Source organism: Brachyistius frenatus, unplaced genomic scaffold, assembly GCF_029030835.1.
Source record: "Brachyistius frenatus isolate BFR_SWC_R1_liver_20210118 unplaced genomic scaffold, ASM2903083v1 Contig_19, whole genome shotgun sequence".
Classification (NCBI taxonomy): domain Eukaryota; kingdom Metazoa; phylum Chordata; class Actinopteri; family Embiotocidae; genus Brachyistius; species Brachyistius frenatus.
The window spans coordinates 4212101-4236537 of NW_027210618.1; the positions used below are offsets into that span (position 1 = coordinate 4212101).

General features: G+C 43.3%; 1 protein-coding gene across 8 annotated transcripts; it reads left to right on the forward strand.

The window, feature by feature from the left end:
- The first annotated feature begins 3308 nt into the window (after window positions 1-3308).
- Window positions 3309-24346, forward strand: sin3aa (SIN3 transcription regulator family member Aa). 8 transcript variants are annotated; one of them, XM_069695363.1, is made up of 22 exons: window positions 3309-3342; window positions 8978-9204; window positions 9472-9654; window positions 10031-10137; window positions 11471-11765; window positions 11923-12171; window positions 12276-12428; window positions 12591-12617; window positions 13144-13299; window positions 13437-13526; window positions 13940-14058; window positions 14168-14378; window positions 14601-14717; window positions 14891-15129; window positions 15507-15690; window positions 15865-16444; window positions 17447-17616; window positions 17703-17876; window positions 19414-19506; window positions 20012-20106; window positions 20237-20429; window positions 22365-24346. In XM_069695363.1, exons 2-22 carry the CDS (start codon window positions 9007-9009, stop codon window positions 22593-22595), a joined length of 3864 nt encoding a protein of 1287 aa, XP_069551464.1. In that variant the 5' UTR covers window positions 3309-3342; window positions 8978-9006; the 3' UTR covers window positions 22596-24346. The 8 variants fall into 8 exon arrangements, with proteins under 8 accessions (XP_069551464.1, XP_069551470.1, XP_069551471.1 ...); XM_069695362.1 differs by lacking the exon at window positions 3309-3342 and adding an exon at window positions 5958-6312; XM_069695366.1 differs by lacking the exon at window positions 3309-3342 and adding an exon at window positions 5958-6312 and having other exon boundaries at window positions 8978-9198.
- Window positions 24347-24437: the final 91 nt, after the last annotated feature.

The following is a 24437-nucleotide window of genomic DNA, read 5'->3' on the forward strand; positions in this document are numbered from 1 at the left end:
GTTTTTGGTGGGAACACTCCTTGCACATTACCTGCCTCGCAGTAAACGGTGGACACGCAAAGTTAAGGCCGCTACAGAGCCAGATATTTTCCTCAAGAGTTGATGGAGACCAAGACAAAACAAAATGAGTGAATAATGGGTTTGTATGCATTTAGTGTCCAGAAACGCGACTCCAAATAATCAATAGTCTCAATAGTCAACTGCTTGCCAACGATAATCTTTTTGAGGACTTTTGCGTTCCCTCGCAATATGTTTTGTGTTCTCTTGTGATACACTTCCTCCTCCGTTCCATCTGCACCGTGCGTATATTTGCATTCATCTGCTCTGATCCTCGTGAACTGCTGTGTTGGTCCGGTTCAGCTACAACACGCTGCCAGTTAAAAGAAACACTCTGGATGATGTGACACTTTACGTGATGCGTTTAGTGCTCACTCATTTTAAAATGCGAATATCCAACAGTACTGAACTTCTGGTTGTGGGACCAGCTGCAGCTGCTCTGCCCGCTGTGACAGCTGAGGCTGTCGGTATATGGTTATTGTTCAGACTTTGGCTGCTGCTGTGGTTCAGTCTGTAGTGATATGGAAATATAGCTGTTGTTATTTGAATCTGCAGTACTTCTATGACAGTTTGTGTTACAACCATTTAAAACTAATGTGTCCCAGCCGTAATCGTAACAACCAAAAGTATGAAGTTAGCTTCCGATTCACAGCTTTTTAAAGGGGAAAGTTAAGTGAAACAACTCATCTTCTCACTGTGACCCTTTGGGGGTTCCGTACAAAACGGTTTAGCAATTTTAGCTTTAATTTCTCATAAGTGAGTGTTGTTATCAAGTTTCTCAGGGTACAGCAGACACTGACAACTATGAAATACCTGAATAAATGCATGAAGGAGTCACAAATGTGGATACAAATAATGTGAATCAAATACTATGGCATGAGTAGTCAACAAATCTCAACCCAAGTAAACATCTGTCAAAATAAAAGGAGGGAATATCAAAGTTAACTATAAATATTTGATTCACAATTCATTTAATAGCTTATTATTTATCTATATGTAAAAAAATAAATGAATGAAATGATAATAATGACTGATAAGTTATTGCATTTCTTACTTTGACATTTTTATTGGCCTTAACCAAAGATCCAGTATTGATCTGACTTACATGCACACATGAAACTATAGATTTCAAGCCATCTAATATACAGTGACCTTAATTCACCTCTCTTCACAAGCCTGGGTAATGATTACATGTCATTTGAACTGATGGCTAGAGGCACTTAAACCACTCGTTTTCTGTTAAAGTATACAGCGGTAGTGGTTGCGCTTCCAAACTGCTGCATCCACTCAATAAATAGTGCATTTAGCCAGGCTGTAAGGGTTTACCACCATGCCAGAGTGAGCTGTGTAAGCAACAGCACTGGAAAGGAAATACCCATAAAATGATGTGTACTCCCAGTATGCTGAAACACTGCAGCCGTGATGCATGCTGGGAGCTGAATTCAGCCATGTGTGGGTATTTTTCTATCAACGATGCTTATTTTGGGGTGTGGTATGAAGTCTTCAGGGCAAATTGTTGCTCTGTATGTTGCAGCTGCAAAGCTAACTGAGAGTGAGATTCAGTGTGCATATCCCTTCTATTTAAAATAGATCTCCATTTACCATGCAGCTGAGGAAAAGCTTTAAATCCCATTTATAATTTCATCTGAGCATTGGAGCACTTTTGAAGGATTGCTATAACAATGTTTGTGAGGCAGGTTTACACGTGTTACTGCATCAAAGCCCCTAAATCCTCCACCTGATGATGTGGTCACAGACCAAGCAATAACAAGGAAGGTTCATTTGAGACCCGGGACCTTTAATCATCCTCTTTACCACATAAAACAATAAGGCTGAAACCAGGGGGAAAAACTTTGAAACAAAAATTCTATGTAATGTATTTGTGTTGCTTCGGCTCAATCCACGGCCGCATCAATCCAGGAGCAAGTGCCTGAAAACGTTCTGTTTCTCTGCCTGAGACTTACTGTACTTCACTGTGATGCTCAATGTAATAAAGCCTCAAGAATCAGTGGGAGAATTTTCTCCCAGACGTCAAACACTAAGTCCTAAACAGAATTTACGATATAATTTATAACCTTGGACAAAAAGATGACTGCCAGAATCTTACACTGCACGTGATTTCATCAAAGGAACACTTTTTGGATCTTCAGGAAGATTTTTAAGAATGAGTGGGGTTTTCTTTGACTGAATTAAGGAGCCTGGTACATCAATGCTTAAATTGAGTATTCTGAAATCACAGTCAGTCAATCTCAGGAAAATAGTCTCATTATGTGTGTATTTTTCATCATTTCAGTTAAAACAACATTCAATGAGGAATATATTTGAATAGGTTTTTTTTTTTTCATTTCACCATTGTGTTCTATAGAAAATGCCTTGAACAGAGGAGATTTTCTGGAATGGTTAAAAAATGTTGTGTTCCTCACTTTTTTCCATAAATAGTTTAATGGTTGCATATGGAGTATTACAAATGCAAAGGTTTTTGTAAATTTACAGCTCAAGATAAAGACAACTATTTGAGTTAAACCAAAGTCTAATGATAAGTCATTTTATATTTATAACAAGAGAAAAGATATAACTATATTTGAATTATAATTGTAATGCTATACTTAAAATATATATTAAACATTTTACAGACAAGTCAACTAATTGATTATAGGTAAAGTATTTGGCAGTTTATATTAATACTGAAAGCCTGAGTTGAAGCATCAGAAGTTCTCAAAATGTGGACTGGCCCCTTTTAGGTTACAGTTAGATATTATTATGTCATATACATGTTGCTGTATTATTATTGGTGATGCTTTACGACAGAGGTCGCCCTAATTTCACCTACTACACGTGCCAGGTAGTTTTATGTGGCCTATTACAATGCATATGTTGTTTGATGATCATATATTTGGCAATTTTGTCTTAATCTGCACAGTAAATATTGTCCATTGAAGAAATTTATTGAGTAAAGTAGCCAACTTTTTTTCTGAAATACAGTGATTGAGAAGTGAAATCTCAGTTAAGTACAAGTACTTTAAGGTCTTTATTGTCCACCGCTGCCATAGATTTAAAAAAAAAAAATTGTTCTGGTGTGTAAAGACGGAGGATAAAGGTGCCAGGCAGGACTTAAGATTCCATCTCATGGAGACAGTGCTGTGTCTGTGGCGCTGCCTCGCTTTTAGCGGGTGATATTCAAAATAAAGTGACGTAGACTGGAGTGTGCGCCAATGGCAGCGGAGGGGGGCGTCTCCAACTGTTTTGTTACAAACACGAATCCGGAGTAAGGAGTCTTTTTCCTGGGTATGTAACAGCTGCTTAAACTAAATAATATAAAAAAAAACTCTTTCAGCCATAACAACCGAGCGATGGTTATTAAGAATCGGAAAGCGCGTTGTTGTCTGTCGCGCCTTTTGCAACCTGAAATGAATTGAAGGCGTCTTTTTATGCTCGTAAACGGCAACTGAGCAGCCAAAAACATAACGTGGTAGATGGTCAAATCTGCAGGACGTCATTGTGTCGGCTAGTAAACAGTCTCCCCGGGCTGTGTGGTGACCATCTGAGGCACCCTGCTGTCTGGAAGTGGAAACATTTTGTCTGCAGCGTTGTGTGAGCATGTAACGCTTGTTTGCAAATGGATCGGTTGGGGGGGAGGGAGTTGTTGTGCGGAGACAGGTTAGACATTTTACTCCCGACTGTTGAAGTAAACAAAAAAAAAACATGATTTGTCCTAAGCTCCGTGGTCCTCTCAGCGGGCAAAATGGGGCTGCTCGGCTGCGTTTTTTTTTTTTTTTTTGTGGGGGGGTGAAGAGGGGGAGGCGGAGAATGGCGTGGCTCCGTCGCGCCGATATTTCCACACAGCGACGCCGTAGTTCCCGTTTCGTTTGACTTTGGCATTGTTTAGTAAGGGCAACTGGATCGGGTCTTGCCTCCTTGAAAAGATCCCGTGTTTGCCACGGAGGCCCTCCTTCCCCGCGTCCGCCGTTGCTGTGTTAAAGCTGCAATGACCAGATGATGCGTTTTTTTGAGCCTTTTGTTTGGAGTGTGCAGCCAGCGTCGACCGACGCACAGTGTGCAGGGGCCAGTTGATCTCCCTAGCCGTGTGGCGCGGTGTTGAGGGGTGGGGGGGGGGGGGGGGTGTTTCCACAGCCTGCTCGTGCTTTTGCACTAAACTTGACTTCAGAAGCAGCCGAGAAAACAAGTCTTTTACCGTGCGTTTAGTTTTTGGCGTATTTTTGATCGAATGCTGTTTTCGGTGTTGGCGCACGGCTGTTGTGAAGACGCATGAAATTACGTGGGGAAAGCCAGTCGGGATATTGGAGCCCTGCGTGTGTGTGTGTGTGTGTGTGTGTGTGCGTGTGCGTGTGTGCAGCACCCTACGGTCGCTGCTGACAATCGTCTGCCTGGGCTGGAAGGAGGAATCCCGGGCTGGTGTTTGCAGCTCCGCCTGTCGTGGGCGATGGTTTATTTTGGAAGTTCCACCTTTTGGGGATTTGTAATGACGGTTGCACGCAGTGATTGGCTGCAACGTCTGCATAATCCATCCATGGGAGGGACCCGAAGTGCAAAGGCCAGAATCCCTCCTACAAAGTCACGTGTTAGCAAAATCCAGGAAGTGGCTAGTTTTGGAGCTAGGTCTCAATACGTTCATTGGGTGGGTGGATGGATGGATGGATTACTTTATGAATCTCAATGGGAAATTGCAGCGGAGTAAAAAAAAAAAACAACAACCAAAGGACACTCAAAGAAGCAGAGAAAAACAAAATATGGAAAGGCACATAGCAGAAGTTAAATTCTATGGATTATGTTTTATTTGTAAAGCGAGGTGGGTTAAAGAGTGGCGCAAAAAACAATGAAGTGAATCGTCACGTGTAAAACTGCTTTACCAACTGAACAAGGTTGGCAACTGTGTGTGTAAACCAATTCCCTAAAATGCAAAGCATTCTTTCACAATCTTGTGGCCCTGTTTTGCAGAGAGTGTCAAAAAGTAGCTCTTATAGGTTATTTTTAGATGTGTATATTATGCTCACTTTGTCCATTTTCCCCCCAAACATAATTCAAACAGGTTGAAAACCTGCCACCAGTATTCCACTTTGGGATTCCTGGCTGTTCCTTGTCTTAAAGTAAAATATCATGAGGCTGCTATATAGGGCACCGAGTGCACTATACTTAATGGAAACTTGGACCGGTACAGTTTTGCCCTGCGGTCCCCAAAGAGGTTAATCGGGCCGTACATATGTACATCACCAGAATGATACCAGGGGATAAAATCAAGTCAAAGTTGTGGCTGTATAAGTGGACTCAATTAGCATTCATCACTGAATGAACAGGGATAATTCAATGAAACATTGCAGACTACGTCAACATTGTTTGCTTGTTTAAAGGCAGCACTACCAGAGAACCAGACTTCATTTTTTTTATCAAGTCATAAATATGACCCCAATCTTCGTGTACTATGTTGTCATTAAAATGTTATAACTCCTGACTGATTTGACTTACTGTTAATTTTACAGTTTACAGTTGAGCTGTAAAACTCAGATTTATTTTTAGAAAAGTGGAAATCAATCAGCTGTGTTGTATCCAAAATAAAAACAAAACATAAAAGGCTCAGTTTTGTAGCATCCACTGAAAATGTTCTGTCAAAATGTTCTAAAACAGGTTAAAACATCCTGGACTTAATATACTTAACGTAACATTTCTACCAGATAAACTCTATTTAGTTCCTTCAAACATCTTCCTGGCAGGGTTTGCAACTATGAATACGTTAATGGCTGAGAAACTGCTTTTGATTTGGTCTCTCGTGACTGTGTTGTTACATTTTCCCTTTCATGTTGTAGCCGAGGCTCCACTCAGAGAGCTTCAAGTCAAGTCAAAATGGGCGTGCTCGGTAACGATCCGATCAACCCTTTGATTGACACTTCAAATTCACAACCCAACTCGTCGCCCCGCCCTTCTGTGGTCCCGCTGAGCAAACTGACCAATAGCGTGTGTCCGGGGGCGGGACTCCGTCTGAAAACCCCGCCCCCTCCTACAGCTCACCGAACCGAGATTGTTTTCCTCTCGGGGAGATTTCCACTTTGCAGCCAACTGCACGAGTTGTTTATTTTAAGTCACACGCCGCTGATAAGTTGCTGCTCACACACACGCACACACACACACACACACGCACACGTTGCTTTGCTACCTTCGCCCAAGTCAGGAGGTGTCGCGGTTAACCCGAAAATAACGGATTATCAAGTCGTCACCTGCGAACTTCTGCTCGCTGTTCGGGAGGTGAGTTCATTCAGCGAGCTAACGCAGCTAGCCTGCTAGCGACCTGCTGCTAGCAGACACTCGGAGTGAACCAAACGTGTCTTCACACTTTCCTCCCTCGGAGATCAACTTCAACACGAGCAGGCTCGCAGGTCGGTAGTCCGTCCTCGTTGTGGATAGCCTTTTCCAGCAACCGGATCGCTGGTGCCGAGCTTGCATGTGCTTTCCCCCCCCACCCCCCTCTCTCTCTCCCGTCCCCTCCCCCAGGACGGCGCTCCGGCGTCGGACTGCCCATGTTGTTTACATTAGCTCCGAGCTAACGCAGCTCTCCGCCGCCGTCGAGCCGCAAACACGAAGTTACGGTGTTCAACACGAGGACGTGCTTCGGGCGCGGTGCTCGGGAAGAGGGCCGTCGGGGCGGCCGCTTTCCGCGCTCACCTGCTTGAAACGGAAGCGGGGGGAGGGGGTGGGGTTGCGGGGCGGGGGGATTTGCTTGGACTCCCCGTGCCGCGCTCTAAATGGCGGGCGTCGCGCTGTAACTCGAGGCCGGTGCTTTGTGCGTTTTTTGTAGGCCGCGAACCGGACGGCGGGTTTCGCTGCTAGCATGTAGCGCACCGGAGCTCCCGTCTTGCTCGTCGGTGGCTTTAACGTTACTGCGCCGAGTCAACTGGATCTTTTTATATATATATATATAAAAAAACAACAATACAGCAGCTTCGCTTTTGTTTGTCGGTGTCTTGTTCAGAGAGGATTTGTCGGTGAGCGGATCTCCAACACTGTCGGAGGAGCAGCAGGCGGCGGCGGCGCTTCGGTTTGTCATTGTGGCGCTTTTTTTGTTTGTTTTGCTTGACAATACGAGCTCCGGGAGGTATTTTCTTCTGAGCTGGTGAGTTTCTCGCTTTGTTTTTGTTTTTTTCCTCCGAAAACGCCATTCATTCAAATGATTTGAAGTTGTCTCTGTCTGGCGGAAGTTGTGAATGGCAGACGGACTTCCACGTTCCCACACAGCACCTGTGTGTTGCATCGGTGACGTCGGCTGTCTGCGTCTCATTGGCTGCGGACACTTGGACGTTATACGTTCAGTGCAGGATGCACTTTTGCAGCAGTGAGCTGCTCGCTCAGGTAGTAGTAGCATTAAGACAGAAATTAGGTGGTGGTGTGTGTGAGGGGGGGTGGGGTGGCAGCTTTTACGTAACGTGCAGTGGTGCATTGTATACTTCTACTCTTTGTCTTATTTAAACCAAGATCCAGCGGTGGAAAGTAACGAGTACTCTCTCGTTCAAGTACATGTTTGAGGCGTGAACATTTCCAGTTGATGCTACTTTATAGTAACTTACAAATCCTCTGCATGACGTGAAATGGCCCGATTGAGAGTGTTATGTTTATCATAGATAAGATACTGGTATATTGCTTCAATTACATTTACGTGTGAGCAGCAGAGTTCATTTCAACACACGAGTCTAAGTCTATCTAAGTAGTTCAAACGAGCTCCACCTGCAGCAGCTACAACAGTAACACGCTGCTAACGCACTGATGCTTCAGTATTAATAATCTTTTGATGTCATATGTAAAAATATATCAGACGGAGGGAGCAAACCACTACTTTTACTGTTAATATTCGTATATATATATATATTTTTTAATTTTATTTTATATATTTTTTTTAAATCATGTGGGACTTTGACTTGTTATAGTGTTTTTACATCGTTGTATCGGGACTTTTACTCAAATAAAGGATCTTAATTCTTCTTCCACCACTGCCTAAATCTCGTGTGATGGTTTTCACAGGGAAAACCTTTATTTAACAAAAGCATTTTTCTGCCTTCTTATCCATAGAAGGAAAGCAATCAGTCAGAGGTGCAAAAATTCACAAAGCAAAACATCAGACAGACTCCAGAAAAGGAACCAAAGCTGTGCCTCACCATTTCAGGGTGCTGTCCTAACTTTCCATAAGTACTCCCAAGGTGCACACTTCCCTCACACCAGTGATGTTTTTATGATCAATTAACCTGCTGGTTATTTTTTTTTTTTTTTTTACAAAATAGCACACAAAAAAGGGGCCCACTACAATTTTCTACAACTGCAAGCGGATGTTTTCAAACTGCCTCCTTTGTCCAACCAGCAGTCCAAAATTTGAATATTTTAAATTTATGATCACAGAACTAAAACAAGCAGCTAATACTCCCAATTTAAAAGCTGTAATCAAAGAACACTGGCAAGTTTAAACATAAATGTAATCTGACACTTAAATCAGTCTGCAATGACTGTCACTGCAACTTTGGTGTAGATCCTGATATATATATATATATAAAAAAAAAGTCTACAAACTATGACACAAAATAAAACCGTTTTATTTGACATGTGCACCATCGTATGTCAATAATCAATACAGCCCCATGTAGTAGACCCCTGTGAACTCTTTGGCTTCTATGCTGCTAAAAGCTTTGGATGTTCATTAGATCTATGGCCACAGACTATGTAGACACTTTCTGCCTCAGTCAAACAACAAAAGTGGTTATCTGGCACAGTGTGTGTCCATAAATTCACAGTAAAAGTAAAAAAAGAATGATTGCCATATTATTTAAGAAATGATTGAAAGAAACAAAGAGGCTGATTTAATAGATTCTGATAACTTGACAGAGGTCTACCTTTGTGAAATAAGCTCCATCTGCTGCTTTCTTCCCAGGTCTCTCAGCTCTCAAGTATGAGTGCATAATGAAGCGGCGTCTGGAGGATCAGGAAACTGTTTTTGCGTCCCAGCAGCGGCGCCTCGCTGGCAACGCGGAGGCTTTCCAACATCGTGTCCTGGCCCCTGCTCCAGCTCCGGCTCCAGCTGTGTATGAGGCCGTGTCTGAGAACATGCAGCCCACAGCAGGTGTCCAGTACTCCGTCCCCCAGGGATACCAGGTACAGGTTTGTCCATCGCACATTCGTTTTGAGGAGTTTTTAATTCTTAGAGTGTCTTCAGCTCTGACAGATACAGAGACTGAGGCTCTGTTTTTGACTTTCTGTCAGCAGCTTTCACTTTTTATCAAGATGAACTGCCATGCTCTCATTCTGTGGCGATTTTTTTTTTATAATTTTTTTTATGACAAGGTCACAGTGACAGGCGTCAAAACCTTTTCAACTGAAGTTTTACTCTTTGCCGTCATGTTGATCAAATGTCTCTGCTTTCCTAAGGTCCCCACCGTGGCCCAGAACAGCGGCGGACATGGGCACACTCCCAGCCCAGCTGTCCACGGGGGGTCCCACCACCACAGCCCGGCAGTCCAGTCCCACGGGCCCTCAGTGATGTCAGGCCACGGCCATACGGCTGCTCCTCAAGCCTGTGCACAGGGTCAGCAGCAGTTCCAGAGGCTCAAGGTTAGTCAGTCAGGCCATGAGCTTAAATCCCTTGCAAAAGATCCAAATGTCGAGGATATGTATTTCCAAAGAAGTTTGGCTCAGTCGGGTTCACATGGCAGCAACCAACCCACCAAAACTGTGCTGTAGAGAAATTGGGATTTAAATATTGTTTTCTATTATGTGTGTGTCAAGTTTTATTAAGTTATAGGCCATTGTATATTTCAAGTCGAGCAAAAACACTAGTTGCTATTCTTTTTTTTTTAAATTAATTTTCTTGTATATTAGTGTAAAAATTTAGTTTGAAATCAGAATCAGGGCTCTGCTGCCAAAACTGAATGTAGAGGAAAAACAGATTGTTAGTTGAAATTGACTTTCTCTCCTCTCTCTCCTGAAGGTGGAAGATGCTTTGTCTTACTTGGATCAAGTGAAACTGCAGTTTGGCAATCAGCCTCAGGTCTACAATGACTTTTTAGATATAATGAAAGAGTTCAAGTCCCAAAGGTGAGGCACTATTTGATTTTACAGACACATAATGTGAGTTATCAGGTTGCACAGCCAATGTTTTTTGGTCAAAATGTAAATTTTTCAGTGTTCTTATTCTTTTGGTCCTTCTTGGGCAGCAACGACATGGAACCATTCATTTGTATTGTGCAGTTCTAGTATACATAGCAAAGGAAAACTAATATTTGAGGTCACAAATCCCTGTCAATTTCTTTGCATTATACAGTATTATCAAGTTCCTCTAGGTAATCCTGATCCTAATAATTAATGCAAATACAACTAATCGGGGTAATATTTTCTGGGGCGTGCAATTTATGCAAAATTCCTCCAATTTCTCTGCAGTAAAAGTGCTCTGCTGAAGGCAGTACCGCACAAAGTAAACTTTTCAAAACTAAACTGTCTTTATCAGCAGAAAAACTCCTCATTTACATTCAGTAAGGCTCTCTAACCTCCCCTCTCGTCTTCAAAATAAACCACATGTCAGTTGACTGGAAAAAACTAGAAGTGGCGGTTTAAGGGAAATGTGGTCTCATCCTGAAAAACAGGCTACCAATCACCACACTTCCCTGCACCAGTCTCATCATTCAGTATGTCTTAAATTACATGAGTTTTATATAGCTCTCCAATTGTAAGACAATACACTTTGTTTTTGTGCATACATTGAGTGTAAATTCGTATAATCTCCAAAAACGCACCTATTTTTTAATTTTTTTATAGAGGATGTAATATGTATCTGTTTTGTAATGTTATATTACTTTTTTTTTTTACCCAAGAATCATGATGTAACTTGGAGCTCAGTGTTGTTTAAGTTTACAGTACTTTACAAGTAACAAAAAGATGAGATCTGAACTATTTTCAGTTATTTCTGTGATGTACACTTTATTTACCATCACAGGAAGAGATGACTTATTTATATTTCTTTACTATTTCCTAAAAATAATGCCTGAACTTGCAATTTCTGTCATTTTCTACAATTGTAGTGCTAATAAATCCCATAAAACTCAACAAAGTGCAAAAATCAATGTCACAAAATGCATGAAAGGTTTTTCACTGCTGGAAAACTTTAGTTTTTTTCCTGCATAAAAATAATGAGCATATTTTCAGTCTCAAGTTGCTAAGAACAACCAGTCTGTAACACGGTCACAGCTGGCGGTTAGAAGTAAACATTTGTTCAGTAGAATCTAAAGTTCATGGGATACAACCTGCTCTTGCTTTTGTTAAAAAAAAAAAAAAAACACGTAATGTTTGAAATGTTGCACACTTTGGAACGTATCGAGTCACATCCGAGGTACAGCAGGATATAAGTTCCTTCTGTCTGTTTTTGTGTTTACAGTATTGACACTCCTGGCGTCATCAGCAGAGTGTCACAGCTCTTCAAAGGTCATCCCGACCTCATCATGGGCTTCAACACTTTCCTGCCCCCAGGCTACAAGATCGAGGTTCAGACCAACGACCTCGTCAACGTGACAACACCCGGTCAGATCCACCACATCACCCCGCATGGCATCTCAGTCCAGAACATCCCCATAACGGGAGCAGCCACCCAACACCAGGCCCAGCTCCCGTCTGCTGCAACCACCACCGCTCCCCCCCTCCTAACGCAGCTCACCCCTGCCAAGATGAGCAAGGTGAGACAGGGAACCGATGGATGGACAACATTTCCTGTTATTCCTATCTCTGTATAGTCTGGTTCAAGTAAAAAAAGAAAAAGTCTAGTGTTTTGCGCTGAAGCATTCGGTTAACGAACCCCCCCCCCCAAAAAAAAAACCCTCTTTCATCTTCTAGCCTCTTCAGCCCCAGGCGTTGACACCAACCAGCCAGAGCAATCCGTCCATCCCCGCCTACACCTCTCCTCGCTCCCCGCCCATGCAGCTCCACCCACCTGTCAGCGGGACCCCCACCGGCCCGCCCATGCAGAACAACCAGCCTGTTGAGTTCAACCACGCCATCAACTACGTCAACAAGATCAAGAACCGCTTCCAGGGTCAGCCCGACATCTACAAAGCTTTCCTGGAGATCCTGCACACATACCAGGTCAGCAGCTCCGCTGAGACCATAACACTCAAAGTGATGCTTCGGAAGTCCTTTTGTACCAATACGCACCTACCTTTTCTATATCTTGTGTTTGTGTACTGCAGAAGGAGCAGCGTAATGCTAAGGAGGCCGGTGGGAACTACACCCCGGCTCTGACGGAGCAGGAGGTGTACGCTCAGGTGGCCAGGCTCTTCAAGAACCAAGAAGATCTGCTGTCCGAGTTTGGGCAGTTTCTCCCTGACGCCAACAGTTCAGTGGTGAGTACTGTCATTACTTTTGATAGACCACTTTCCACACATGTGTGCACGTGTACTAGAAGTAGAGCATGACTGATTATATTGGCCTATCACATATATTTACATCAGTATCGGCATAAATGTTGGCTGATATTGTCAATATGAAAACTTTTTTTTTTACAGAACATAATGCAGAAAAAGATGCTTGAGGTAAATTTAAAAAAGCTCCATTTGTGTTTTTCTATGTAGTTATTTATTTATTTAATTCCCAGTGAAGTTTCAGTGCAGTGATATCAGTGTGGACAATTTATTGTGAAATATCCTGCCTCCAATATTCTTGCATATTTTTGTCAAAGTTGTTTGATAACCATATATAAGGGATCATCGTAAAGAAATGCGTTTTAGTATATTTATATGGTGTACATAAAGAATATTGCCCAATTTATCAGTATCAGAATTATTTTATTCCCCAATAGGATCAACCCCACAAATCCAGCATCAGTTGCCCTGTAACTAGAGATAACTTTAAAAATAAATAATACAAATAAAATAATGCAATTGTGTGGTTAAGATCTGCAGCACATTGCGACATCCAATGTTTGTCCACCGCCTATGGCTCTATGACTTAGTAGTACACAATGTTTTTATGGGTGTTTCCCAGCAGTAGCAGCAGTTGTAGTCCTGTTACGTATGTTCGTGCACCTTTGTCGTAACAGGTGTTGTGTGTTCTCCACAGCTGTTAAGTAAGACCACAGCCGAGAAGGCCGAGTCCGTACGGAACGACCACGGCGGTACCGCCAAGAAGCTGCAGCTCAACAACAAACAGCGGCCCAATCAGAACGGCTGCCAGATCCGCCGGCATCCCGCTCCAGGGACCACCCCCCCCATCAAGGTACATACAACACTTTCTCACCCACTGCTGAAGCTTTTAGTCAAGCACTGTTTGTTTGTTTGTTTGTTATTCTCTGGTCAATAGATTTGTAACCATCCTACCTGTGTTTTTTCTTGGCCGTTTTGGTGACGCTGCAGAAGAAGCCCAAGTTACTGAATTTGAAAGACTCCTCAGTGGCAGAGGCCAGCAAACATGGTGTCGGCACAGAATCTCTGTTCTTTGAGAAAGTAAGTTTGTGTCGTGTTGGTTTTTAACCTAAATAAAAAGGAAAGCAATCTTAAATCAGTAAATGAAAGAAATAACATTTAATATCAGTGTAAATTCTACAAAAAGAAAGGCACAACTAAATCGGAGGATTCACTGTCAATAGTCCCACTCAACCGAAGAGAATAATATAGATCATTTTCCTACATATCTGTTGCCTTTAAGTGCGTGTGAAAAATATTCCTTGAAAATCAAATATAAATAGAATCATAGAAAGAAGAGAAAATAATGAAAATCTGAAGGTTTTCCTTTGGAACTTGCTAATAAAAATAATGACAACACTCAATCAGTGCAATCTATTCAGTTATGAAAGTTGAATTATGCCAAAAGACTTTTTTTATGTATTTAGTACCCTGACACACGAAATTTGTTTTAGGTGCGAAAAGCCTTGCGAAGTGCAGAGGCCTACGACAACTTCTTGCGCTGTCTGGTCATCTTTAATCAGGAGGTGATCTCCAGGGCTGAATTGGTGCAGCTGGTGCTGCCCTTTTTAGGGTGAGTAACTCTGTCATCTCCCTGCACGTTGGTCAAGAGTGTTTCTACGGTAACCTGTATATCTCATGAAATAAGTTTTTTTTTCTTTTAACACAATTTTGTTAAACAGAAAATTCCCTGAGCTGTTCAACTGGTTCAAAAACTTTCTGGGGTATCGCGAAATGTCCCACATCGAAACCTACCCTAAGGAACGAGCCACCGAGGGCATCGCCATGGAGATCGATTATGCTTCCTGCAAGCGACTCGGCTCCAGTTACAGAGCCCTGCCCAAAAGCTACCAGCAGCCCAAGTGTACTGGCAGAACTCCACTTTGTAAAGAGGTGAGACAGGAAATTACAAAGAAGAGGAGACATCGAGAAAGTTATAATACACCTCTCCTGTTGTTTTGGCTCTATTCAGTCAAAAAATTTCCAAAACCAAAAATGTGTAAATGTGGACAATGAGAAAGATTTGCATGCATCTCATCCTCATTGCAATTGAGTTCAGCGCCATAGTAGTAAGCAGCTTGAATATGACACATTGTATATTTCTGCTGTGTCCAGGTCTTAAATGACACCTGGGTCTCCTTCCCCTCCTGGTCTGAAGACTCCACGTTCGTCAGTTCCAAAAAGACTCAGTACGAGGAGCATATCTACAGGTGTGAGGACGAGCGCTTTGAGGTAAGAAGGTTAACCACGTTTGCCCCGGCTTCAATTTTTAAGATACTATGGACAAACTGACAATGTGGCAAACAGTTGTAGATTAAATGAACATTATGAGCCTTTTAATGAAACTTAAAGAGCCAGCTCGCACAACGAATGATATCAAAGCAGCTGTTGCTTCTCTAACCCAGTTGGATGTTGTGCTGGAGACCAACCTGGCGACCATCAGAGTCCTGGAGACGGTACAGCGGAAGTTGTCCCACATGTCTGCGGAGGAGCAGGCCAAGTTCCGCTTAGACAACACGCTGGGCGGCTCCTCGGATGTCATTCACCGCAAAGCCATCCAGAGGATATACGGAGACAAAGCACCCGACATCATCGACGGCCTGAAGAAAAACCCCGCTGTCTCTGTCCCCATCGTGTTAAAAAGGTACACACTAAACGAATATTTCTTTAAACCTTATTTTCATTCATTAAATGTTTGTTCATTTAAGATAAAGCTGTTCTATGAGTTGAACACACTACGCACACACTAACACAACTGCGTTAGATTCACACACCCTCGATTTAGATAACGCGCTAAATGTGTGTGTCCACCAGATTCTTTGGGGCCCGAACTGAGGTTATGAACCACAGTTTATAAAGCCAGTAATCTACACAGGAAGGAAAAGTAAATACAATGTTAGAGTGCGGACTGAAATGAAATGCTTGTGTTGTTTATGTATTGTATATGATCCACACTAACTAGTTTGTCATTCAGAGATTTGTCTGTGCCCGTTCGCTGATTCGGCTTTTCGTTTGAACCAGGTTTAAGACGAAGGAGGAAGAGTGGCGGGAAGCCCAACGAGGCTTCAACAAGATCTGGAGGGAGCAGAACGAGAAGTATTACCTCAAGTCTCTCGACCATCAAGGCATCAACTTCAAACAGAACGACACCAAAGTGCTTCGGTCCAAGTCCCTGCTGAATGAAATCGAAAGCATCTATGATGAGGTCATTCCCCCCCCCCCCCCCCCCGCTGTAGCTCTAGAATGTGGTGGAACAAGTGCACGTTTTTCTATCATGTAAATTGCTTTAGAAGAGACCGATATTTGTCAGGTTGTCATCTCACGGAATCGAGTGTTCTGTGCGTCCACAATCTGACATGGTCTTCTTTCTCTTCTGCAGCGCCAGGAGCAGGCGTCTGAGGAGAACGCCGCCCCGCTCATGGGCCCCCACCTGGCCCTGCCCTACGAGGACAGCCAGATCCTGGAGGACGCAGCAGCGCTCATCATCCACCACGTCAAGCGGCAGACCAGCATTCAGAAGGAGGACAAGTACAAGATCAAGCAGATCATCTACCACTTCATCCCCGACATGCTGTTCTCCCAGCGGGGCGAGCTGTCGGACGTAGAGGAGGAGGAGGAGGAGGAAGAGGAGATGGACCTGGAAGAAGGGGCGTCCAAAAAGCACAACGGCGTCTCCGGTAGCGGGAGCCCCACCAAGTCCAAGCTGCTGTTCAGCAACACGCCGGCACAGAAGCTGCGCGGCTGCGACGACGCCTACAACCTCTTCTACGTCAACAACAACTGGTACATCTTCCTGCGACTGCACCAGACGCTGTGCTCGCGTCTGCTGCGGCTGTACGGGCAGGCGGAGCGGCAGATCGAAGAGGAAGTCAGAGAGCGCGACTGGGAGAGGGAAGTCCTGGGGCTCAAGAAGGAGAAGAATGACAATCCAGCCATCCAGCTGAGACTGAAGGAGCCCAGTGAGTAACAACCGACTTATTTACCTGATACAGAATAAAACGAAAAAATGGAGGTGCTGATACAGGACCGGTGTTATGCTGAGTTCTGCCTACCAGCCGAGAAAAACATTCACCTCACCAGGTGTTTCTCATATTTTGGGCCCTTTTGTCTCAACAGTGTGAATTTCACACATTTTCTTATGACCTGAGCTGAAATAAAAGTAGATGCATTTGTCAGCAGCTACAATCACTTCTCCGGAAAAATGCATTCACCCCTCATCACTCAATAATGACACTTCAAATCCAAATGGTTTTATCAGCACAATTGATCATCATTTATAAACCTTACAGAGAAGATGACATCATTTGTGAACAGTAGGCCTGCTATTTTTACTAAATCATTACAATGTCTTGTAATTTTTTCTTGTAGCTGTGCGCGGGCCTGCGAGATGCATGCAGTTCTCAGCGGGCAGGCAGAACTTGGCAAGACACTGGCACATCAACAGAAAGAGAACGTTCCTCTTAGCTTAAATGCAGCAGCTTCATGAAACAGATAGTGAACATAAAAACAATGAAGTTGTATTTATTTAGCAGCGTGTTCTGCATCAAGTGACGTAACGCCACGTTGTCATTTGTCGAGGGAGAGAGTAGGAGCGCTTGTTTTGATGCAGCTGATATCCCGAATGAAAACGCGGCATCGTTCGCATTCAGAAATGAGATGAGACGGGAATCACGATTTTGATTTTGATACCGTTAATTGTGCACCCCTAGAAAAGAGCAGAAATCGTCAGATTGTTTATGTTGATCTGATATGAAATGTCCTGCTCTTTAACACTTAATTCTCATTCCTTTTACTCCTATAGATAATGTAAGGTTTTGTCGGCCCATTGCAAATATAGACATGTCACGGAAAGGGGATCAATAGTTTTATCTTCGGTTTTAGTGGAACTGATGATTCAAAACAACAAAAGTGATTCTCTCGTGTGTTGACCCGCTGTGTTTTCAAAACGTTCTTCCCTCCAGTGGACATTGAGGTGGAAGATTACTACTCCGCCTTCTTGGAGATGGTGAGGAATCTGCTGGATGGGAACATGGAGGCTTCTCAGTACGAGGACTCGCTGAGGGAAATGTTCACCATTCACGCTTACACCGCCTTCACAATGGACAAGCTCATCCAAAGCATCGTCCGGCAGGTAAGAATCTAGCCTCCCGCCTACAGATTTGTGTTGGAATATTAGTGGTTTACCATCCGACGCTTTCTCTCCCTCTCTCCCTCTAGCTCCAGCACATCGTGAGTGACGAGATCTGCGTCCAGGTGACGGACCTCTACCTGGCCGAGAGCGCCAACGCAGCCAGCGGAGGAACCACCGCCACGCAGACTTCAAGGAGCTCTGCAGAGGCAAGCTATCAGAGGAAAGCCGAGCAGCTCATGTCTGACGAGAACAGCTTCAAGGTAAGGGCACACTTTTGTAGGTCACCGGAACACCTATTGAGCTCAAGGCATGTGATTACGGGAGATGAATCATTTTACTGAAGTTTGGAAATTGCTTCATTTAAAGTTCAGGAAAGGTACTTATAAGTAATTTTCCACATCGCTACAGGAGTGGTTCCTTCATGTCCCACCTTTACTACAGCTGGGTACTGAACTTTCATAGCTTTACGGCACAGATTCAATTGCTTTAGGAGTTTCTGCAATTTTAAAAATCCTTGTCATGCGGTACCAAATTTTGACACCTAGTCTACATCCACACTAACATTAAGCGCAATGTTACATCATAATGTGACATCATACCATTAATGCAACAGTAAATCTTATCAGCGTCAGTGAGCCACAGCGTTTCTGGACCATACGGCACCTTTACTTACTCAGTAGATAGACACACACTGTTTCAGCTTAAATCTCATATTAGATAACCTTATTTGACTCATTTCAAACTAATCTTTGGCCCCACACTGTCTGAATGATGTGCTCTGCTGAAACATGTGAGTGTGATGCATCAGGTCTGCTAAGAGAAAGAACTAGGGTCAGATTTTGATCCTTTTACTCGGCGAGGAGTGACAAGAGTTCACAAAGCAGGTAAACTGCAGTGTTGCAGGTTTCATCTTAGTCATTTATCTGTACTCGATGAAACTTTCTTTTGAATTGAGAGTGTCGTAGAGGTTGAGTCACCAATCAAACCTACAACAATAGAACAAGCATTGTCACTTGCTCTCGGTTAGCTCCGACAGTGTGTAAAGCTGCTGAAGGCCACCTGCCACCCACAAGCACCATTTTTTTTTTTTTTTTTTTTTTTCCTGACCTACTTTGAGAGCTTCGGTTCACTTTGAACATTTAGCCCTTTTTGTCAAAAAAGAAAAATACAGATCCAGTTTAGAAAATGAAGGCTTAAAACCAAATCAACCCACGGCGACTTTTGGATTGAAAAATGACATCAGTGCTCTCCAGTTGGATGCAGAAGGAACGTCAGAGATTTTCCTCAAAACGCAACTTGGTCTTTTTTTCCCCTGAAGTGTGAAATACAGTGAGTCTAAAAACAGTCATGAAATTATTTGGAGCAGTGATTCCATTACTTGACTCCTCAGCCGTTGATTTGGTTTTAAAGCAGAAATTTTGAAATGGTTACTAGGTCGAATAAAAACAGACGTTTCTACAGCCCTGATGATTTTTAGTGACAGGAAGTAGCCTTATGTTGTTGTCGTTGATCCTTTCTGAGGCCATTGCATGGTTAAATCAGCAAATTTGTTTTTATGAAAACATGTTGGTATCTGCAGTGGGAAGTGTACATCGATACTCGGTGGTAGAAGATCTGATGGTCTGAAAAGTTTGAAAACCTCTGATTTCAAGAGACGAGAACTTGCGGCAAGGGCCCTGCTTGTCCAGTCCTCAGAGCCCTCAGGACGTCCGGACCATCCATCCTTTTTTTGTTTTATTCTTTTTTTTAAACATCGAACACGCTGATAAACTTCACTCTCACTCGTCCCTTCCTCAGGTGATGTTTTTGAGAAACAGAGGGCTAGTTCAGCTCACTGTGGAGCTGCTCGACACAGAGGAGGAGAACTCGGACGAGCCCATGGAGGCCGAGGTAAGAAACTGTTCACCTGCCCGGTTTAGAGGTTTCTCATCAATAATTCACATTATAATTATGAACTTCAACTGCAAGTAAATATCCTCATCTGCTTTTTACAATCCACTTTAGTTTTAATCAAACAGCCTCTATGATGACTGGTAACCTGCCAAAGAGCCAAAAAGTTGTGCAAAGTATTTAAAAACTATTTTTGATAATAACAGTAGGGCTTATTCATATCATATTACACGTACCAGCTTTTCAGTTCAGAACAGGGTTAAACTGGTCATTTACATGCTTATTTCATAACAAGCAGTATTATCTTCATGTTTACTGTATATGGGGCTATTAATATACAGTAAATAAGTGTCGTTGTTTTTACATTTTGTCTAGTAAGAAGGTCCACTTTTCCAGCTGGAGTGGAAACACTAGTAAGGACCTGTTGCCAACCTTTTGGTAATACTGGTGCAGTGTTTATGTGTCTAATCTGTGTGTTGAACTTGTGCTTGGTTTGTGTTTGCAGCGTTGGTCTGATTACATCGGACGCTACTTGAACCCAGATTCCACCACCCCTGAGCTGAGGGAGCACCTCGCTCAGAAGCCCGTGTTCCTTCCAAGGTGAATTGTCACATCATTGCCGTCTGAGACACCTCGTCCTTTGAAAGTCCAACATGAGTCCATTTGATGAAATTAACAAACGAACGCATCCCGCCGGCCGTCACTAGCTTGTCTCTCCGCTCTCCACCAGGAATCTGAGACGGATCAGGAAGTACCAGAAGGGCCGAGAGCAGCTGGACAAGGAGGCGTGCGAGGGGGGCAAGAAGTCCCTGGAGAAGGAGAAGATGGAGTGCATGTTCAAACTCAACTCTTACAAGATGGTGTATGTCTTTAAGTCGGAGGATTACATGTACCGACGCACCGCCCTGCTGCGAGCTCACCAGGTATTTAACAGCTTCTGTGTTCTCGGGGCCTCACTGAGCTCCAGTTATTGTCTTGCTTCATGTGCCAGAGATATTCCTCTCTTGCGCTGCTCCTGTATTTACAGGGTAGCGGGTGGAGCAAACTGTTTGTTATTTAAGGGGTGTTGAGTCTTACCTTTAAAAAAAAAAAAAGAAGATGATCAGTATTTGCTTTAATGTGTTTGTGCAAAAAGAGAAAAGATCTGAAGATTCTAGAAAGTTGTTTAGAATAATTGTGCTATGCTGCTCTACTCTGATTACAAACACTGCAAAGATGCAGGCATTTTTCATTTGGAAACATTTGGTCTCAAATCCAGTCGAGCTGAGACGGACAAAACTCTGTGACTCAAGAAAGAAAGAAAAAAAAAATCCAGTATTTGAACATGACAGTGAGTCCTTCAGCAGGTTCTTCCAAACTTGTGTTAAGCATCTTCAAACCTGCACGTCAGCGTTTCATCAAAATAACTCACATACACATTCTTCTATTCAAAGCATGTAAATATACGTACTTTGATCCAGGTCAAATATTTATATATTTATAAGACTTTTTCTTTTCTTTTTTTAATAATAAGTGATCAGTACAAACACTCATTAACCTGCATTTAACCCCTTGCGTCAAGTATAAATCCGGATTAAAGAACAGACAATCGTATGTCCCAGATCATTTTATATTATGCTGCTCCTGTATTTACAGGGGCAGAGCAAACTGTTTGTTATTTAAGGGGTTATTTAAGTGAGCTTTACAGGTGCTGGCAGCCAAATGTCTCTTACTTTAAACTGAGCCCAAATAGTTGTTTCCTCATTTCTAGTATACTCAGTTAAGTTAACTCTCTGGCTTAATTCGAATGGTTCCAGTTTTATATCATTTATATCAGCTTCCTAATATAATAATATAACAACAATCCTTAAATGTCAGATTACTCCTTTCGGAGACTGTATCAAACCTCTGAACACTGTGACGTTACAGTGGCCGTGCATGACTTCAAAATGTTTCAAAGGCTCAAACTGAGCAGGAACGCTGCGTGGAGGCGGCGGAGTACCGTCATGACATGTTTAGAGCCTAAACTGTGTTTCTGCTGTGATTATGGAGTACAAATGTGATCACAGATCATTTCCCTGTATATTTTATGGACGGCGAAATAAAATGACGCCACGCAGCAACAGGTAACGCACACGCCTCGCAGGCAGTGTGTTCCAGGCCTCAGTCAGAATAAACAGGCCCAAAGTGAAATGTCAAGGTTGCAGAGGGGCAGTTCAAATGTTTTTACGATACAATCTAAAGATAATCAGCAAGCATGAACACGATGAAACCGATCACTTCCTGGCTGCGTCCTCTCTCTGCATCCCCGCCGTCCTGATTTCAATGTGTTTCTCCAACACTTCCAAACTGGCGGTTTCCAAGCTCAACTGGATCGCAGCTGAGTTTGTTTTTGATTCAACCCCTTTAAGAGCTGAACAGTATTGGACACCCAGCATGCATCTGTAAAGAGCAACACAATGATGGCAGATACTCTGCTGAACAGATGACGGACCTCCTTCTTGTCCCCCCCCCCCCTCCACACACACACACACACACACACACACACACACACACATTTTCCAGTCAACCTGAAACCTCCAGTCTGAAACGTGTGCCCACAGCCAGTGTTTCTAGATTTGAGTCTTTTCATGTTTTTAACCGAGAAGTAACAAACTGCACATCACAGCTGAGCTCTGTGGTTTTGCTTTCAGTCACCAGTAGGGGGAGCTCTAATACAAAGACGGTACTGACGCAGTCCGAGAACACTGCATCCAGTTTAGTCCGAGAGTTCCTTTATGTACTGAACTTGTGGAGTTACTTGCATTTAATTTGAATATGACGTTTCTCTGTAAAAGTCATTTTCCACTCGCTGATGTCTGGAACGCCTCTTTCCTCAGTCACATGAGAGGGTGAGCACGCGCCTGCACAAACGCTTCCAGGCCCGGGTGGACTCGTGGGTCAAAGAGCACGTCACCCGCGACATGAACGCCGACACCAACAAGTGGCTGATGGGCGAAGGACGCGACGGCCTGCTGCCCTGCACCACCAGCCGCCACCCGGAGGTCCTTCACTTCAGGAACATCAACAAGTACCGCGTCAAATACAGCACACCCAGCAAGGCGCCGTAGCCGAGCGGCGCCGCGGGGAGAAACGGGACATAGACTGACTTGTGGGGGTGGGGGGGGGGGGGGGGGGGTTGGTCTCGTGTCAAACAGGTCAGGAGTAGAGGTAGGCATGAGGGCTTAGAAATGTGTTTTTTAAAGGTCAACATGGGAGCACAATTAAGCTAGCTACCGTGTGTGTTGCACCCGGGGCGGCAGGATGACTGATGTTTTACCAGCGTTTTTAGCTGGGCCCATTTTTTTCGCAGGGCCTTCGGTGCCAAAACTTAGGAATGGCCGTGTTCCAGTCGCAGACCTGAGCTCTCACCAGCACTCGGAGCCACGTCCCAAACTTCCTCGAGCCTTTTTTCCGACGGGGGCTTTGCGACATTAGCAGTGAGCCTGCGAGAGATAGAGTGGTGCTTTTTGTACTTTATCGCAACTGAGCTTCGGTTGAGCTTTCCACTGACCAGTCTCGTCTGAAGCCATCACAGTAAAGAGCTCCATCGAAATCAATCGTACAGGGATTTCTTTATGAAAGTGTTATCCATAGAAAACAATACGATGGACAAGTGCACTTATTTAGGAAGAGGAAAATGTTTCGTTTTTTCCCCCCCCCCAGAATGAAGGTTTGGAGGGAGCTCGGTAAAAAGTCTTGAGAGGTCTGGTTCAGACATTCCTGCGTTACGGCCAAATCACAATCATGTATCGTCACTAGACGGAAAGAGGGTCGTATTTCCTTTTCCAAAACACATGGCAGCATTATTAGAAACTGTGCCTGAGCTCCACACTGTGTTGTCGGGTTAACATAGAGAAGCGCTGCTGCATCTGATGTAAAAAACAAACAAAAACAACAACAACAACAACAAAATATTAGCCTCACAACACTGTTTGGTCTCAGACTGTAAAATTGTATAGCTTGTGAATGTCAGATACTGACATGTATTCCAGTGTATGTGTTGTGTATATATATTATATATAGTTCTATTAACAAACACAATCCTCGCCGCCCTGGAAGTCAACCTTTTTAAGATGCCCTCCGCCAATACACCAGCTTGTACACACACACCACACACACACACACACACACACACACACACACACACGTCTAATTCTGGGAGGACTGTCCACATGCCGCTCATGTTGTAAATACACTGTATATAGTCTCAGACTTTTTATGACAGATCTGTGTTGTTGTGCTAGTAATACTTTCCAAGCTTACTGTGGACTTTAGTGATAAATGGCTAAAGTTAGTATGTATATGAAAAAGACAAATGCAAGACCATTTATTACCGTTTTTACCAAAGGGAGTTGATTATACAATAGCTGTTTTTTTTTGTTTTGTTTTTTGCCCCCTTTGTGTGTTCCTTTATGTCTTTTTGCTTTTTAATTTCTGTAGTAAAAACATGGGGGGCAAAGTAGAAATGTATCCAGGTCTTTCAGTTTTTATATAAGAAAAAAATAACGTTTTTTCTTCTTCTGAATGTGACATTTGGTTAAAAATCACTGCCCCCCCCCCCCGCCCCTCCCCTCTTTTGACATCCGACACCGTCCGTGGCGATGGTGGGACTCGTTTCAAAGTTCTGTCTTCAGATGAATGGACTCTACAGCCGTCTCACCTTGTGATGCACGCTTCCCTCCCTGGATAGATTTCTGCTGCCGACATCACCCCATACCATATTTTTGATAATGGAAGAAGTCACACGAGCATGTCTTTAGTCCCTTTATTTAGACCTTATTTAAAGTAATAATAAAAACGACATTTGTAGCCTACAGAGCTCTCTGTTGACTGATTTGTTTTTGTTCACGCTTTCATCTGAAACGTGGAGAAACGTTTTTTTTTTACACTCAACTACGTTTGTTCAACAC

Excerpts from the sequence above, each read along its gene's own strand:
- sin3aa (XM_069695363.1), top strand. The coding sequence starts at position 9,007 with ATGAAGCGGCGTCTGGAGGATCAGGAAACTGTTTTTGCGTCCCAGCAG. Across the intron at positions 15,691-15,864 it reads TCGAAAGCATCTATGATGAG|CGCCAGGAGCAGGCGTCTGA; the intron begins GTCATTCCCCCC and ends TCTCTTCTGCAG. Across the intron at positions 17,877-19,413 it reads CTGACGAGAACAGCTTCAAG|GTGATGTTTTTGAGAAACAG; the intron begins GTAAGGGCACAC and ends TCCCTTCCTCAG.